Consider the following 18821-nt stretch of genomic DNA (forward strand, 5'->3'; position numbering starts at 1 on the left):
CGAATTTGAGAAAAAACGTGATGTAACCCCTTGCCATTTTGATGATTTTGGTCAAAAATTAGATTTTTATTTTTTTGATGCCAATCGATAGTACTGATCCTTACGAGTCGAAAATGGTATAAATTCCTCGACATATTTGGCCGAGATATTAAAAAAATCCTCAAAAAAGGTTGACTTTACTAACGAATCGGTTTTTGGTCAACCACTTTTTTTAGCCCATCGATTTTTAAAATGTTTGAATGCAGATTGATAGTAGGGATCCCTACGAATTCAAAAAGGTATAACATTTCAAAATCGGACAGCATTTACCCGAGATATTCAATAAAAATCATCAAAAAAGTTTCGATTTTCCAACCGACCCCGAATTTGAGAAAAAACGTGATGTAACCCCTTGCCATTTTGATGATTTTGGTCAAAAATAGATTTTTATTTTTTTGATGCCAATCGATAGTACGGATCCTTACGAGTTCGAAAATGGTATAAAATTTCCAAATCGGACAGCTATTTGACCCGAGATATTCAATAAAAATCATCAAAAAAGTTTCGATTTTCGAACCGACCCCGAATTTGAGAAAAAACGTGATGTAACCCCTTGCCATTTTGATGATTTTGGTCAAAAAATAGATTTTTATTTTTTTGATGCCAATCGATAGTACTGATCCTTACGAGTCGAAAATGGTATAAAATTCCCAAATCGAACACTATTTGGCCGAGATATTCAAAAAAATCCTCAAAAAAGGTTGACTTTACTAACGAATCGGTTTTTGGTCAACCACTTTTTTTAACCCATCGATTTTTAAAATGTTTGAATGCAGATTGATAGTAGGGATCCCTACGAATTCAAAAAGGTATAACATTTCAAAATCGGACAGCATTTACCCGAGATATTCAATAAAAATCATCAAAAAAGTTTCGATTTTCGAACCGACCCCGAATTTGAGAAAAAACGTGATGTAACCCCTTGCCATTTTGATGATTTTGGTCAAAAATTAGATTTTTATTTTTTTGATGCCAATCGATAGTACTGATCCTTACGAGTCGAAAATGGTATAAAATTCCCAAATCGAACACTATTTGGCCGAGATATTCAAAAAAATCCTCAAAAAAGGTTGACTTTACTAACGAATCGGTTTTTGGTCAACCACTTTTTTTAGCCCATCGATTTTTAAAATGTTTGAATGCAGATTGATAGTAGGGATCCCTACAAATTCAAAAAGGTATAACATTTCAAAATCGGACAGCATTTACCCGAGATATTCAATAAAAATCATCAAAAAAGTTTCGATTTTCAAGACCAAGACCGAGAGAAAACGTGATGTAACCCCTTGCCATTTTGATGATTTTGGTCAAAAAATAGATTTTTATTTTTTTGATGCCAATCGATAGTACTGATCCTTACGAGTCGAAAATGGTATAAAATTCCCAAATCGAACACTATTTGGCCGAGATATTCAAAAAAATCCTCAAAAAAGGTTGACTTTACTAACGAATCGGTTTTTGGTCAACCACTTTTTTTAACCCATCGATTTTTAAAATGTTTGAATGCAGATTGATAGTAGGGATCCCTACGAATTCAAAAAGGTATAACATTTCAAAATCGGACAGCATTTACCCGAGATATTCAATAAAAATCATCAAAAAAGTTTCGATTTTCGAACCGACCCCGAATTTGAGAAAAAACGTGATGTAACCCCTTGCCATTTTGATGATTTTGGTCAAAAAATAGATTTTTATTTTTTTGATGCCAATCGATAGTACTGATCCTTACGAGTCGAAAATGGTATAAAATTCCCAAATCGAACACTATTTGGCCGAGATATTCAAAAAAATCCTCAAAAAAGGTTGACTTTACAACGAATCGGTTTTTGGTCAACCACTTTTTTTAACCCATCGATTTTTAAAATGTTGAATGCAGATTGCATAGTAGGGAAGTTTCGATTTTCGAACCGACCCCGAATTTGAGAAAAAACGTGATGTAACCCCTTGCCATTTTGATGATTTTGGTCAAAAAATAGATTTTTATTTTTTTGATGCCAATCGATAGTACTGATCCTTACGAGTCGAAAATGGTATAAAATTCCCAAATCGAACACTATTTGGCCGAGATATTAAAAAAAAATCCTCAAAAAAGGTTGACTTTACTAACGAATCGGTTTTTGGTCAACCACTTTTTTTAACCCATCGATTTTTAAAATGTTTGAATGCAGATTGATAGTAGGGATCCCTACGAATTCAAAAAGGTATAACATTTCAAAATCGGACAGCATTTACCCGAGATATTCAATAAAAATCATCAAAAAAGTTTCGATTTTCGAACCGACCCCGAATTTGAGAAAAAACGTGATGTAACCCCTTGCCATTTTGATGATTTTGGTCAAAAAATAGATTTTTATTTTTTTGATGCCAATCGATAGTACTGATCCTTACGAGTCGAAAATGGTATAAAATTCCCAAATCGAACACTATTTGGCCGAGATATTCAAAAAAATCCTCAAAAAAGGTTGACTTTACTAACGAATCGGTTTTTGGTCAACCACTTTTTTTAACCCATCGATTTTTAAAATGTTTGAATGCAGATTGATAGTAGGGATCCCTACAAATTCAAAAAGGTATAACATTTCAAAATCGGACAGCATTTACCCGAGATATTCAATAAAAATCATCAAAAAAGTTTCGATTTTCGAACCGACCCCGAATTTGAGAAAAAACGTGATGTAACCCCTTGCCATTTTGATGATTTTGGTCAAAAAATAGATTTTTATTTTTTTGATGCCAATCGATAGTACTGATCCTTACGAGTCGAAAATGGTATAAAATTCCCAAATCGAACACTATTTGGCCGAGATATTCAAAAAAATCCTCAAAAAAGGTTGACTTTACTAACGAATCGGTTTTTGGTCAACCACTTTTTTTAACCCATCGATTTTTAAAATGTTTGAATGCAGATTGATAGTAGGGATCCCTACAAATTCAAAAAGGTATAACATTTCAAAATCGGACAGCATTTACCCGAGATATTCAATAAAAATCATCAAAAAAGTTTCGATTTTCGAACCGACCCCGAATTTGAGAAAAAACGTGATGTAACCCCTTGCCATTTTGATGATTTTGGTCAAAAATAGATTTTTATTTTTTTGATGCCAATCGATAGTACTGATCCTTACGAGTCGAAAATGGTATAAAATTCCCAAATCGAACACGCTATTTGAGCCGAGATATTCAATAAAAATCATCAAAAAAGTTTCGATTTTCGAACCGACCCCGAATTTGAGAAAAAACGTGATGTAACCCCTTGCCATTTTGATGATTTTGGTCAAAAAATAGATTTTTATTTTTTTGATGCCAATCGATAGTACTGATCCTTACGAGTCGAAAATGGTATAAAATTCCCAAATCGAACACTATTTGGCCGAGATATTCAAAAAAATCCTCAAAAAAGGTTGACTTTACTAACGAATCGGTTTTTGGTCAACCACTTTTTTTAACCCATCGATTTTTAAAATGTTTGAATGCAGATTGATAGTAGGGATCCCTACGAATTCAAAAAGGTATAACATTTCAAAATCGGACAGCATTTACCCGAGATATTCAATAAAAATCATCAAAAAAGTTTCGATTTTCGAACCGACCCCGAATTTGAGAAAAAACGTGATGTAACCCCTTGCCATTTTGATGATTTTGGTCAAAAATTAGATTTTTATTTTTTTGATGCCAATCGATAGTACTGATCCTTACGAGTCGAAAATGGTATAAAATTCCCAAATCGAACACTATTTGGCCGAGATATTCAAAAAAATCCTCAAAAAAGGTATTTACTAACGAATCGGTTTTTGGTCAACCACTTTTTTTAACCCATCGATTTTTAAAATGTTTGAATGCAGATTGATAGTAGGGATCCCTACGAATTCAAAAAGGTATAACATTTCAAAATCGGACAGCATTTACCCGAGATATTCAATAAAAATCATCAAAAAAGTTTCGATTTTCGAACCGACCCCGAATTTGAGAAAAAACGTGATGTAACCCCTTGCCATTTTGATGATTTTGGTCAAAAATTAGATTTTTATTTTTTTGATGCCAATCGATAGTACTGATCCTTACGAGTCGAAAATGGTATAAAATTCCCAAATCGAACACTATTTGGCCGAGATATTCAAAAAAAATCCTCAAAAAAGGTTGACTTTACTAACGAATCGGTTTTTGGTCAACCACTTTTTTTAACCCATCGATTTTTAAAATGTTTGAATGCAGATTGATAGTAGGGATCCCTACGAATTCAAAAAGGTATAACATTTCAAAATCGGACAGCATTTACCCGAGATATTCAATAAAAATCATCAAAAAAGTTTCGATTTTCGAACCGACCCCGAATTTGAGAAAAAACGTGATGTAACCCCTTGCCATTTTGATGATTTTGGTCAAAAATTAGATTTTTATTTTTTTGATGCCAATCGATAGTACTGATCCTTACGAGTCGAAAATGGTATAAAATTCCCAAATCGAACACTATTTGGCCGAGATATTCAAAAAAATCCTCAAAAAAGGTTGACTTTACTAACGAATCGGTTTTTGGTCAACCACTTTTTTTAACCCATCGATTTTTAAAATGTTTGAATGCAGATTGATAGTAGGGATCCCTACAAATTCAAAAAGGTATAACATTTCAAAATCGGACAGCATTTACCCGAGATATTCAATAAAAATCATCAAAAAAGTTTCGATTTTCGAACCGACCCCGAATTTGAGAAAAAACGTGATGTAACCCCTTGCCATTTTGATGATTTTGGTCAAAAAATAGATTTTTATTTTTTTGATGCCAATCGATAGTACTGATCCTTACGAGTCGAAAATGGTATAAAATTCCCAAATCGAACACTATTTGGCCGAGATATTCAAAAAAATCCTCAAAAAAGGTTGACTTTCGACTACGAATCGGTTTTTGGTCAACCACTTTTTTTACCCATCGATTTTTAAAATGTTTGAATGCAGATTGATAGTAGGGATCCTTACGAATTCAAAAAGGTATAACATTTCAAAATCGGACAGCATTTACCCGAGATATTCAATAAAATCATCAAAAAAGGTTGACTTTACAAACGAATCGGTTTTTGGTCAACCACTTTTTTTAACCCATCGATTTTTAAAATGTTTGAATGCAGATTGATAGTAGGGATCCTTACGAATTCAAAAAGGTATAACATTTCAAAATCGGACAGCATTTACCCGAGATATTCAATAAAAATCATCAAAAAAGTTTCGATTTTCGAACCGACCCCGAATTTGAGAAAAAACGTGATGTAACCCTTGCCATTTTGATGATTTTGGTCAAAAATTAGATTTTTATTTTTTTGATGCCAATCGATAGTACTGATCTTACGAGTCGAAAATGGTATAGAATTCGAAATCGAACACTATTTGGCCGAGATATTCAAAAAAATCCTCAAAAAAGGTTGACTTTACTAACGAATCGGTTTTTGGTCAACCACTTTTTTTAACCCATCGATTTTTAAAATGTTTGAATGCAGATTGATAGTAGGGATCCCTACGAATTCAAAAAGGTATAACATTTCAAAATCGGACAGCATTTACCCGAGATATTCAATAAAAATCATCAAAAAAGTTTCGATTTTCGAACCGACCCCGAATTTGAGAAAAAACGTGATGTAACCCCTTGCCATTTTGATGATTTTGGTCAAAAAATAGATTTTTATTTTTTTGATGCCAATCGATAGTACTGATCCTTACGAGTCGAAAATGGTATAAAATTCCCAAATCGAACACTATTTGGCCGAGATATTCAAAAAAATCCTCAAAAAAGGTTGACTTTACAACGAATCGGTTTTTGGTCAACCACTTTTTTTAACCCATCGATTTTTAAAATGTTTGAATGCAGATTGATGAATCATAAATTCAAAAAGTATAACATTTCAAAATGGACAGCATTTACCCGAGATATTCAATAAAAATCATCAAAAAAGTTTCGATTTTCGAACCGACCCCGAATTTGAGAAACATTAACCCCTGTGATGATTTTGGTCAAAAATTAGATTTTTATTTTTTTGATGCCAATCGATAGTACTGATCCTTACGAGTCGAAAATGGTATAAAATTCCCAAATCGAACACTATTTGGCCGAGATATTCAAAAAAATCCTCAAAAAAGGTTGACTTTACAAACGAATCGGTTTTTGGTCAACCACTTTTTTTAACCCATCGATTTTTAAAATGTTTGAATGCAGATTGATAGTAGGGATCCCTACAAATTCAAAAAGGTATAACATTTCAAAATCGGACAGCATTTACCCGAGATATTCAATAAAAATCATCAAAAAAGTTTCGATTTTCGAACCGACCCCGAATTTGAGAAAAAACGTGATGTAACCCCTTGCCATTTTGATGATTTTGGTCAAAAAATAGATTTTTATTTTTTTGATGCCAATCGATAGTACTGATCCTTACGAGTCGAAAATGGTATAAAATTCCCAAATCGAACACTATTTGGCCGAGATATTCAAAAAAATCATCAAAAAAGGTTGACTTTACGAACGACTCGGATTTTGGTCAACACGTGTTGTAACCCATAGATTTTGTAAAATGTTTGAATGCCAATCGATAGTACTGATCCTTACGAGTCGAAAATGGTATAAAATTCCCAAATCGAACACTATTTGACCGAGATATTCAAAAAAATCCTCAAAAAAGGTTGAGTTTACGAACGAATCCGTTTCTTGGTCAACCACTTTTTTGAAGCCATCGATTTTTAAAATGTTTGAATGCAGATTGATAGTAGTGATCCCTACGAATTCAAAAAGGTATAAACATTTCAAAATCGGACAGCATTTACCCGAGATATTCAATAAAAATCATCAAAAAAGGTTGACTTTACAACGAATCGGTTTCTGGTCAACCGCTTTTTTTACCCCGAATTTGAGAAAAAGCGATGATGTAACCCCTTGCCATTTTGAAGATTTTGGTCAAAAATTAGATTTTTATTTTTTTGATGCCAATCGATAGTACTGATCCTTACGAGTCGAAAATGGTATAAAATTCCCAAATCGAACACTATTTGGCCGAGATATTCAAAAAAATCCTCAAAAAAGGTTGACTTTACTAACGAATCGGTTTTTGGTCAACCACTTTTTTTAACCCATCGATTTTTAAAATGTTTGAATGCAGATTGATAGTAGGGATCCCTACAAATTCAAAAAGGTATAACATTTCAAAATCGGACAGCATTTACCCGAGATATTCAATAAAAATCATCAAAAAAGTTTCGATTTTCGAACCGACCCCGAATTTGAGAAAAAACGTGATGTAACCCCTTGCCATTTTGATGATTTTGGTCAAAAATTAGATTTTTATTTTTTTGATGCCAATCGATAGTACTGATCCTTACGAGTCGAAAATGGTATAAAATTCCCAAATCGAACACTATTTGGCCGAGATATTCAAAAAAATCCTCAAAAAAGGTTGACTTTACTAACGAATCGGTTTTTGGTCAACCACTTTTTTTAGCCCATCGATTTTTTTCAAATGTTTGAATGCAGATTGATAGTAGGGATCCCTACAAATTCAAAAAGTTATAACATTTCAAAATCGGACAGCATTTACCCGAGATATTCAATAAAAATCATCAAAAAAGTTTCGATTTTCGAACCGACCCCGAATTTGAGAAAAAACGTGATGTAACCCCTTGCCATTTTGATGATTTTGGTCAAAAATTAGATTTTTATTTTTTTGATGCCAATCGATAGTACTGATCCTTACGAGTCGAAAATGGTATAAAATTCCCAAATCGAACACTATTTGGCCGAGATATTCAAAAAAATCCTCAAAAAAGGTTGACTTTACTAACGAATCGGTTTTTGGTCAACCACTTTTTTTAGCCCATCGATTTTTAAAATGTTTGAATGCAGATTGATAGTAGGGATCCCTACAAATTCAAAAAGTTATAACATTTCAAAATCGGACAGCATTTACCCGAGATATTCAATAAAAATCATCAAAAAAGTTTCGATTTTCCAACCGACCCCGAATTTGAGAAAAAACGTGATGTAACCCCTTGCCATTTTGATGATTTTGGTCAAAAATTAGATTTTTATTTTTTTGATGCCAATCGATAGTACTGATCCTTACGAGTCGAAAATGGTATAAAATTCCCAAATCGAACACTATTTGACCGAGATATTCAAAAAAATCCTCAAAAAAGGTTGACTTTACTAACGAATCGGTTTTTGGTCAACCACTTTTTTTAACCCATCGATTTTTAAAATGTTTGAATGCAGATTGATAGTAGGGATCCCTACGAATTCAAAAAGGTATAACATTTCAAAATCGGACAGCATTTACCCGAGATATTCAATAAAAATCATCAAAAAAGTTTCGATTTTCGAACCGACCCCGAATTTGAGAAAAAACGTGATGTAACCCCTTGCCATTTTGATGATTTTGGTCAAAATAGATTTGATTTTTTGATGCCAATCGATAGTACGGATCCTTACGAGTCAAAATGGTATAAAATTCCCAAATCGAACACTATTTGACCGAGATATTCAATAAAAATCATCAAAAAAGTTTCGACTTTCGAACCGACCCCGAATTTGAGCAAAAACGTGATGTAACCCCTTGCCATTTTGATGATTTTGGTCAAAAATTAGATTTTAATTTTTTTGATGCCAATCGATAGTACTGATCCTTACGAGTCGAAAATGGTATAAAATTCCCAAATCGAACACTATTTGGCCGAGATATTCAAAAAAATCCTCAAAAAAGGTTGACTTTACTAACGAATCGGTTTTGGTCAACCACTTTTTTTAACCCATCGATTTTTAAAATGTTTGAATGCAGATTGATAGTAGGGATCCCTACGAATTCAAAAAGGTATAACATTTCAAAATCGGACAGCATTTACCCGAGATATTCAATAAAAATCATCAAAAAAGTTTCGATTTTCGAACCGACCCCGAATTTGAGAAAAAACGTGATGTAACCCCTTGCCATTTTGATGATTTTGGTCAAAAATTAGATTTTTATTTTTTTGATGCCAATCGATAGTACTGATCCTTACGAGTCGAAAATGGTATAAAATTCCCAAATCGAACACTATTTGGCCGAGATATTACAAAAAAATCCTCAAAAAAGGTTGACTTTACTAACGAATCGGTTTTTGGTCAACCACTTTTTTTAACCCATCGATTTTTAAAATGTTTGAATGCAGATTGATAGTAGTGATCCCTACGAATTCAAAAAGGTATAACATTTCAAAATCGGACAGCATTTACCCGAGATATTCAATAAAAATCATCAAAAAAGTTTCGATTTTCCAACCGACCCCGAATTTGAGAAAAAACGTGATGTAACCCCTTGCCATTTTGATGATTTTGGTCAAAAAATAGATTTTTATTTTTTTGATGCCAATCGATAGTACTGATCCTTACGAGTCGAAAATGGTATAAAATTCCCAAATCGAACACTATTTGGCCGAGATATTCAAAAAAATCCTCAAAAAAGGTTGACTTTACAAACAATTCGGTTTTTGGTCAACCACTTTTTTTAACCCATCGATTTTTAAAATGTTTGAATGCAGATTGATAGTAGGGATCCCTACAAATTCAAAAAGGTATAACATTTCAAAATCGGACAGCATTTACCCGAGATATTCAATAAAAATCATCAAAAAAGTTTCGATTTTCGAACCGACCCCGAATTTGAAGAAAAACGTGATGTAACCCCTTGCCATTTTGATGATTTTGGTCAAAAATTAGATTTTTATTTTTTTGATGCCAATCGATAGTACTGATCCTTACGAGTCGAAAATGGTATAAAATTCCCAAATCGAACACTATTTGGCCGAGATATTCAAAAAAATCATCAAAAAAGGTTGACTTTACAAACGAATCGGTTTTTGGTCAACCACTTTTTTTAACCCATCGATTTTTAAAATGTTTGAATGCAGATTGATAGTAGGGATCCCTACAAATTCAAAAAGGTATAACATTTCAAAATCGGACAGCATTTACCCGAGATATTCAATAAAAATCATCAAAAAAGTTTCGATTTTCGAACCGACCCCGAATTTGAAGAAAAACGTGATGTAACCCCTTGCCATTTTGATGATTTTGGTCAAAAATTAGATTTTTATTTTTTTGATGCCAATCGATAGTACTGATCCTTACGAGTCGAAAATGGTATAAAATTCCCAAATCGAACACTATTTGGCCGAGATATTCAAAAAAATCATCAAAAAAGGTTGACTTTACAAACGAATCGGTTTTTGGTCAACCACTTTTTTTAACCCATCGATTTTTAAAATGTTTGAATGCAGATTGATAGTAGGGATCCTTACAAATTCAAAAAGGTATAGCATTTCAAAATCGGACAGCATTTACCCGAGATATTCAATAAAAAAAAGGTTGACTTTACAAACAATTCGGTTTTTGGTCAACCACTTTTTTTAACCCATCGATTTTTAAAATGTTTGAATGCAGATTGATAGTAGGGATCCCTACAAATTCAAAAAGGTATAACATTTCAAAATCGGACAGCATTTACCCGAGATATTCAATAAAAATCATCAAAAAAGTTTCGATTTTCGAACCGACCCCGAATTTGAAGAAAAACGTGATGTAACCCCTTGCCATTTTGATGATTTTGGTCAAAAATTAGATTTTAATTTTTTTGATGCCAATCGATAGTACTGATCCTTACGAGTCGAAAATGGTATAAAATTCCCAAATCGAACACTATTTGGCCGAGATATTCAAAAAAATCATCAAAAAAGGTTGACTTTACAAACGAATCGGTTTTTGGTCAACCGCTTTTTTTAACCCATCGATTTTTAAAATGTTTGAATGCAGATTGATAGTAGGGATCCTTACAAATTCAAAAAGGTATAACATTTCAAAATCGGACAGCATTTACCCGAGATATTCAATAAAAAAAAGGTTGACTTTACAAACAATTCGGTTTTTGGTCAACCACTTTTTTTAACCCATCGATTTTTAAAATGTTTGAATGCAGATTGATAGTAGGGATCCTTACAAATTCAAAAAGGTATAACATTTCAAAATCGGACAGCATTTACCCGAGATATTCAATAAAAATCATCAAAAAAGTTTCGATTTTCGAACCGACCCCGAATTTGAAGAAAAACGTGATGTAACCCCTTGCCATTTTGATGATTTTGGTCAAAAATTAGATTTTTATTTTTTTGATGCCAATCGATAGTACTGATCCTTACGAGTCGAAAATGGTATAAAATTCCCAAATCGAACACTATTTGGCCGAGATATTCAAAAAAATCATCAAAAAAAGTTTACTTTACAAACAAATCGGTTTCTGGTCAACCACTTTTTGCTTTTCTGAATTTTTTGTCATTAACGTTTTTTAGATTTCAGAAAAAAGTCAGTTTTCGGAGAAAACGTGATGTTGCGTGATAGTCGGGCGTGGCAGTCGATAGTCGGCAATCGTACGAGTATACCACTCCGCAATCGGACTGGCGAGAGTACTGCCTGAGAGTATGCAGTAGATCAACTACTCTTGTAGACTCAAGCGTATTATGTGGACAGCACGAAAGTATGCAATGCTTTGTTTGCCCAACTTCTAAATTTCAGAATTTTCAAACAAAACGAAAAACGTGGTATGCCAGTCGATTCCAGATTCCCGTACGAATTCAAAAAGGTATAACTTTCCAAAATCGGACCATTTTTAGCCGAATCATCGCAAAAAACGAAAATCTTCAAAATTATAACGGCATTTTTTCGCGTTCCTCAAATTGGGACATTTCTTAGGATTAAGATTTTTTGGTGTCAATCGATAGTCGGGATCCGTACGAGAAGAAAGAGGTACATCATTTCGAAATCGGACCTTTGGGAACCCGAGATATTGCAATTTTAATTTTAATTTCAAAAAACGCTACAAACGGCTATAAACGGCTATATACGGCTATATACGGCTATATACGGCTATATACGGCTATATACGGCCATATTTCCATAAATAAACAAAACAAACAACTAACTAACTAAGTTCACAACCACACGAAATTTATTCGAAAACTTTTTTTTTTTTATTAATTATTTATTTTAATAAATTATTTTTATTTAAATTAAATTGGCAATCGATAGATAGATAGTCGGGATGCTTACCAAGCTTAATGTGCTTCATATTTATGACACACATACAAATACAGTACCTGCTGTTGGTCCACGGACATCGGAATAGTCCTTAAAAATTCATAAATAAAAGCCTGTTAATATGGAAACCAACAAAAATGTGCTCATAAATTGTGGGACGCCATTTCGTTTGCCACTGCGCTGACTTCTTTACATTTTTAATTTAAAAGTTTGCGATAACAAATGATGCACATCCCTGCACACACACAGACACACACACACACACACATGCACATACGCCCATTCAGATGCGTACTTTAAATAAGAAATAATGTTGACTGCTGATTTAGGAGCTGCCCCACAGCCCCCCCCCCCTCCTCCTCCTTGACAACCACACATGCATGATTGTACCTATACAGCATATGTGTGTGTGTGTGTGTAAATGCCTTCACATTTGTGTCTTGTACAAAGGCGGTCGAAATAATGTATAAAAAGAAATGAAGAAAGAAATGAAGCAAACTTTGGCGCTAATAAATTGTTTCATATCTCGCTGAAGGCAACGCTAATATACTCCGCCTGGGCAGATAACTCATACGCCGCGTGGCCAACAGCAACAGCAGCAGGAGCAGCAGCAGCAGGAGACGTTCACCATTTCTTTTTTCAGTCCATATATGCATATTTATTTCCCCTTTGCTTATCAGCGACTAACAAAAATGAAAGAAATAAAGCAAAGCGAGTCCTGCCACATGAGAAATTGCCAAACACATTACCACACATTAGCCACGGACACAGACACAGGCACAGGACACAGGACACAGGAGTTGCCCCTGCCACAACGCCAGGACTCGTAACTGCATATGACTTTGCTTTTTTTCTCTTCTCTTTTTTAACGTGTGCCACATACAGCTGAAAATTATTACAAATTATGTTTATCAAATATTATTTATTATTTTATCGCATCATTTAATAAACGGATCTCAGAATGAGCTGCGATATTAAACGATTTTATGTGTTTTCTTTCTTCTTTAAATATGAACTTTATATAATTGATTCCTCGACTTTCTAGTTTTTGAGAATATATCCTATCAAGCAAAAGAGGAACACATCGAGTTTAGCTCAAATTTGACATTTAAAATTGTATTTATTTAATTATTTAATAATTGCTGGGAATACATATCGTAATATAATGTATGCGTGTTGTGTGTATTCGTGTTGTGTGTATTCGTGTGTGTGTTTGTGTGTGTTTTTATGCTTTTAATAAATTACAAGTAAATTTAGTTGGTTTTTGTTTTCGATTTGTATGCTTACGGATCTAGTGGAACAATTTATTAAACACGTTTATGTGTAGTTTTTATAAATGTGAATTCTACTCGTTATTTTTGTTATCAAACGCTTGAAATTGAATTATTCAAATACACAACTGAATACTTAAGACAGTAGCTGAGTTTTCGGCTGAAAATGTCATGTCATTTTGCAGGTATTAAATACCAGGACATTAAACGGAAGCCCCCCTTTCTTTGGGCTAGATTTATTTGATATTTTTAGTTTTTTTACTTTTCTTCTTTTTCTTTTTCTTTTTGTTTTTCTTTTAAACATATAATGCTCCATAGATATGTGCTAAGCTGGAAAACGAACTGGAACTAAGGCAAAAACTTGAAAGTATTTGAAAAACAGGAAATTCCCAATGCTCGTAGTAACTATTCAAATATTTTATAGTAATAGAATAGTTTTGGTATAACATACATATTTACACATGAAATTGGCTTTCTTTGGTTACACACTCCTAACTTTGCGAACTGATGGATCGTTAAACTTATTTCGATATATATTATAGTGTCATATTTATATATGTATATAGATATATTTGATAAGGTCATGCTAGAAGCTGCGATAAATTAAAGTCCTATTAGTTGATCTAATTATAATTTTTAACTAATTCTTTTTGTTATTTTCTGTTTTATTTTTTGCTAAATATTCTGAGGCGTTCGTGCGCCTAGCTAACTGGGACCGAAAGTGGGTCTGGTACTGGGTCTGAAAACTGGTTCAACTCTTACTATAATACTTGGAGAGAGACGGGGTCACTCTTCTCCCCCTTCCCCCTTAATTATGTTGTCATAGCTGCATAGGGCTTAAGTCTTAAATAGTGTGTATTTACATATAGCTCTCGATACGCCTGCAATTTCGTTTTATTTTCAATTTAAAGAGAGCGGCCTCTAGTCGCGCTCCTCGTACTTGGGCACAAAGGAGCCGAGCCCGCCCAGCTGGCTGCACTGGCTGTTGTCATAGAGCGACATCTTGAGCCGCTTGCACTTGGCACGTCGATTCTTGAACCAGAACTGCACGTTCTTGCTCTCCAGACGCGGAAACTTTTGGCTGCAAAAGAGAAAGCAAAGGAAAAGGGTTGGAGTTAAAAAAGATTTCACTCAGAGCAAATAGTTCAGGTTTAAAATTGGAGCTATGCAATTTTGCAAACAAAAAGAGTTCGATTTAATCGAAAAAGAGTTCGAGTTAATCGAAAAACAGTTCGAGTTAATCGAAAAAGAGTTCGAGATAATCGAAAAAGATTTCGAGTTAATCGAAAAAGAGTTCGAGTTAATCAATAAAGAGTTCGAGTTAATCGAAAAAAGTTCGAGCTAATCGAAAAAGAGCTCGAGTTAATCGATAAAGAGCTTGAGCTAATCGAAAGAGAGAGTTCGAGTTAATCGATAAGAGTTCTGGTTTATTGAAAATGAGTTCGAGTTAATCGAAAAAGACATCGAATTAATCGAAAAACAGTTCGAGTTAATCGAAAAAAGTTCTAGTTAATCAAAAAAGACTTCGAGCTAATCGAAAAAGAGTTCGAGTTAATCGAAAAAGAGTTCGAGCTAATCGTTTCATGCGTATATTGTCTCAGCTTGGCACAACTCAAACATGTTGGCTCGAACATGTTGGCTGGATCGGGCAGCTCGAGCATCGTCTTTCGGCTCGATCGAGTATCGGAATCTTAGCTTTAGTTTAGGTTTAACTTACCGATAGGGCATGGTGTTCAGATCCTCGGTATACTTGAGTATCAGATTGTGCGAGGGATGCGTATTCATGGCGAACCACTGCTCCAGCTTGGGCACCTCAGTCACCGGATCGATAAAGGTGCGATTGCGCTTACGGCGCTCCTCATTCGAAATGCTCGACAGATTCAGTCCGGCGCCGCCCATTAACGCATTCGGCTGGAGCCCGGCGGCGGCTGCAGCGGCAGCGGCATGATGGGCATGCGGATGGGCGGCGGCCGCCTGGCCAAAGGCCGGAATATAGTGGCTCATGTACATGAAGGACTGCGAGAACATCGAGTTGGGCACCATCGGAAACGGCAGCTGATCCTTGTGCGGCGTCACGCTGCCGGACAGATCCGGCGACGGCGAACGAAACTCATCCAGATGGCTGGTATCCTGCTCGTTGTCCTCATCGTCCTCGTCCATGTCCAGATCGTCGTCCTCCTCCTTGGGCGTGCTGCGCTTCGGCGGGCTGCCTAACTCCTGCTCGCTGTTGTTGTTGTTATTGTTGTTGTTGTTGGCGCCGGCCTCGTCGCCGAGCACATTGCCAGTCGCCTCGACATTGGCATTGTTGGAGTTGGAATTGTCGTGGTCACGTGTTGCGTCTTCGCCCATTTTGAGCACGGCGGGCTTCTCCTCGTGCTCGTCGACGCCGTTGACCACATCGCTGCCGGCGCTCTTGGAGCGCAGTGGCTGCTGCTGCTGCTGCTGCTGCCTCTCCTGCTCCTCCTCCTCGTCCTCCAGCATGGGCGAGCCGCGATGGCGCTCGTGTGTGGTCAGCGAGAGCGGCAGCTGGGGCGTGCTTGGCCTGCTGGGCTGCTCCTCCTCGCCTAGCTCGTCGGAGTGCTGGGACATGGTGTCAATATCCTCGGACTTCAGGCTCATCGGACTCTTGAGATAGTCGTGCGACATGGACAGATTGCCCATGCTCAGCGGCTGGCTGCCGGCGCTGCTGCTCGAGTTCTGGCCCAGCGGCGCATGCTGGCTCAGATACCCGTTCATGGCGGCATGCCCCAACGCGCTCATCGCATTCCCCAAGCTGCCGCCTCGCATCTCGGCGCGCTTCTGTGCCGCCCGCGCATTCTTGAACCAATAGACGACATTGTTGACGTCGAGGGGCTTGCGGCCGCGGCGCGACTCGAGCGCGTTTAGCTGCACCACATAGGTCTGGATTTGCTGGCGCGAGGGATGCGGATTCTCCGCGAACCACTTCTGGAGCTTGGGCAGCTCCATTTCCGGATCGAAGCTCGTGCGCATGCGCGTCTTCTGGCTGGGATACTGGCCGCCGCCATGCGTCGCCGCATGATGATGATGATGATGCATGCTGGCCGCGTGCATCGGATGCACCAGCATATTGCCATGATGCCCGCCCGCCTGCTGGGCCTGGGCCTGGGCCTGGCCCACAGCCGCATTCGGATGATGTCCAGCTGCTGCTGCTGCTGCCGCCAGCTGCTCGTTGGCCAGCAGCAGCGACTCGCGGCTGCTCATCGCGCCCAGCGGATTGGCAGCGCCGCCAGCGCCAGCTGCAGCGGCATGGGCCGCAGCGGCTGCGGCCGCGGCAGCCATTGCCGTGCCCACCGGAAAGTCCATGTCACCGGGCACAACGGTCGACGGCGCCGACATGAACGGCAGCATCTTTGGCGTCATCGCCGACTGCGGCGACAGCTGATTCGACCACCATTGATCGAACTTGCGGCGCAGCTCGTCGGGTATCTCGCCGCCGGGCAGAGCGTACGTATTCTGGTGCGAGCTACGACAAATCTGCGAGAGCGTCACCTGCAAACGAGGAGGGAACACGATTAGCCTTGGATAAAAGGGTAAGCAGTATCTACAAGCCGACATCTCGATTAATATAAAAGCTAGATATACCAAAATATTTCACTTTTATGATACCTCCCGCCGATCCTTATATAACTGGAAAGAAACTTGGAAAGAATAAGCTCAGTTGCTTCTGTTGTAGCTAATAAGACAGCTTCCTTGGTCGATTGAGTGGGAGATTCTAACGGGACTCACGCGAAGAAACACAACTCTAACCAAGTAAGGGGCTCTAGACGGGAGTTTCCGACTAGGGGATACCCTGAACCCTCTTCTACCAACATCTTATACAATCGCAATTGCAATGACGCGCAGTTAGGCTAGCTGCAGCAAACACATGTCAATGTAGGCAAACATTTTCTTAAATAACTTTTGTGTTTCTTAACCGATCTGGATTAAACTTTGAACAGTAGCTCCTAATGTGCTATAGAATTTTTATATGTTCTCAAAAAGACAATTGCATTAAAATTGTGGCTTACATTGGTGGGCAGTTCAAATTGGTAGATAAATTTGATTTATAGCTAAGTTTTGTATACATGCTATTAAAGAAGTTACATGTCAAACTTGGTGATGTAGGCAAACATTTTCTTAAATAACTTTTGTGTTCCTTAACCGATCTGGATTAAACTTTGAACAGCAATTCCTAATGTGCTATAGAATTTTTATATGTTCTCAAAAAGACAATTGCATTCAAATTGTGGCTAACATTGGTGGGCAGTTCAAATTGGTATATTAATTTGATTTATAGCTAAGTTTTGTATATATATATACTATTCAAGAAGCTTCATGTCAAATTTGCTGACTCTAGCTCTAAAACCCTAAGAAAACAGGATTTCGATATCGATTCTTATCGATTGCTTGCCAACGTGGCAAGTTATCGATTATATGAAACAAACTCGTACTGTGCGGGCACTAGGAGGATCTCCGTTAAAAATTTAAAGTCTCTAGCTCTTATAGGTTCTGAGATCCAGACGGACATGGCTAGACCGACTCGGCTATTGATGCTGCATATATATACTCTATGGGCTCGGAGATGCTTCCTTCTGCCTGTTGAATAGATTATACCCTCTTTACCCAATTTGAATGGGTGCAATGAGTAGGAGGCATGACTGCACTGGTTACTGGTTAGCTGTCGCCAGTGCACTTAGCCGGTTTGAGCCCACGTCTGGCCCACTAAGCGGCTGTCATAAAAATCAAAGTTGAGTCGCATTGGGTTGGTTTTGGTTTGGGTTGTGGTTCGGTTTGATTCCGTTTGGTTTGTTAAGGCCCTCAAGTGGCCGGGATTTACTTAGCCATAAATGTGCGCGGCGTTGGCTCTGATTGCGGCAGACTCAAAATTGACTATAACGATATAGAACTGATACCCCACAAAAACAGAAAAAAAAAGAGCTGATATTAACTGACTGACGGACGGACGGCAACGTCAGGCGCGATAAATAGATAGTCCCTATGCCCCGCGATAGGGGACGACGACACAACAGCTTATGCGATTAAAATTGAATTTAATGTTCAGAAATAGAAACGAAACAGAAAACAGAAGAAACTCACCCGTGTTTAGAGCGAAGCGGTAGCAATGCCCAATCGCATATATATATTATACGGGGGAGAGGGGAGAGGGGGAGGTGGGTCGTATTAAATGCTCATAGATACTCGATTCAAATACGACGTGCGCTTCTGCCAGCTCCACATAATAGATAATGTCTGTCGCTATCAGCTAAGGAGGCGCCCCAAATCACTTAAGCTGCCTCGGAAACATACCAGGGCGAGGGGGAAGGGGGTAGGGGGAGGGGGGGGGGGTAAGGTAAGGAAGGTGTTATAGACAACTAATTGTAAATAAAATGTGTGTGCGGGTGAGAGGGGGGGGGGAA

At 37.4% G+C, this 18821-nt stretch overlaps 1 protein-coding gene across 3 annotated transcripts in view; it reads right to left on the reverse strand.

Annotated features, from left to right (window-relative positions):
* Window positions 1–13233: 13233 nt before the first annotated feature.
* The window catches only part of dve (SATB1_N and homeodomain domain-containing protein dve), a 102123-nt gene continuing 96535 nt past the window's right edge, over window positions 13234–18821 (reverse strand). For all 3 annotated transcript variants that reach the window (XM_064692225.1, XM_064692224.1, XM_064692226.1), the window contains 2 exons: window positions 15122–16914; window positions 13234–14485 (listed from right to left, as the gene is read on the reverse strand). In XM_064692225.1, the coding sequence (XP_064548295.1) occupies window positions 14326–14485; window positions 15122–16914 (1953 nt within the window). In that variant the 3' untranslated portion in view covers window positions 13234–14325. The remainder of the gene's footprint in view (window positions 14486–15121; window positions 16915–18821) is intronic.

The sequence above is a fragment of the Drosophila montana genome, unplaced genomic scaffold, assembly GCF_035044405.1.
Source record: "Drosophila montana isolate Dmon_TW-CO22-7 unplaced genomic scaffold, ASM3504440v1 contig_3529_1, whole genome shotgun sequence".
Classification (NCBI taxonomy): domain Eukaryota; kingdom Metazoa; phylum Arthropoda; class Insecta; order Diptera; family Drosophilidae; genus Drosophila; species Drosophila montana.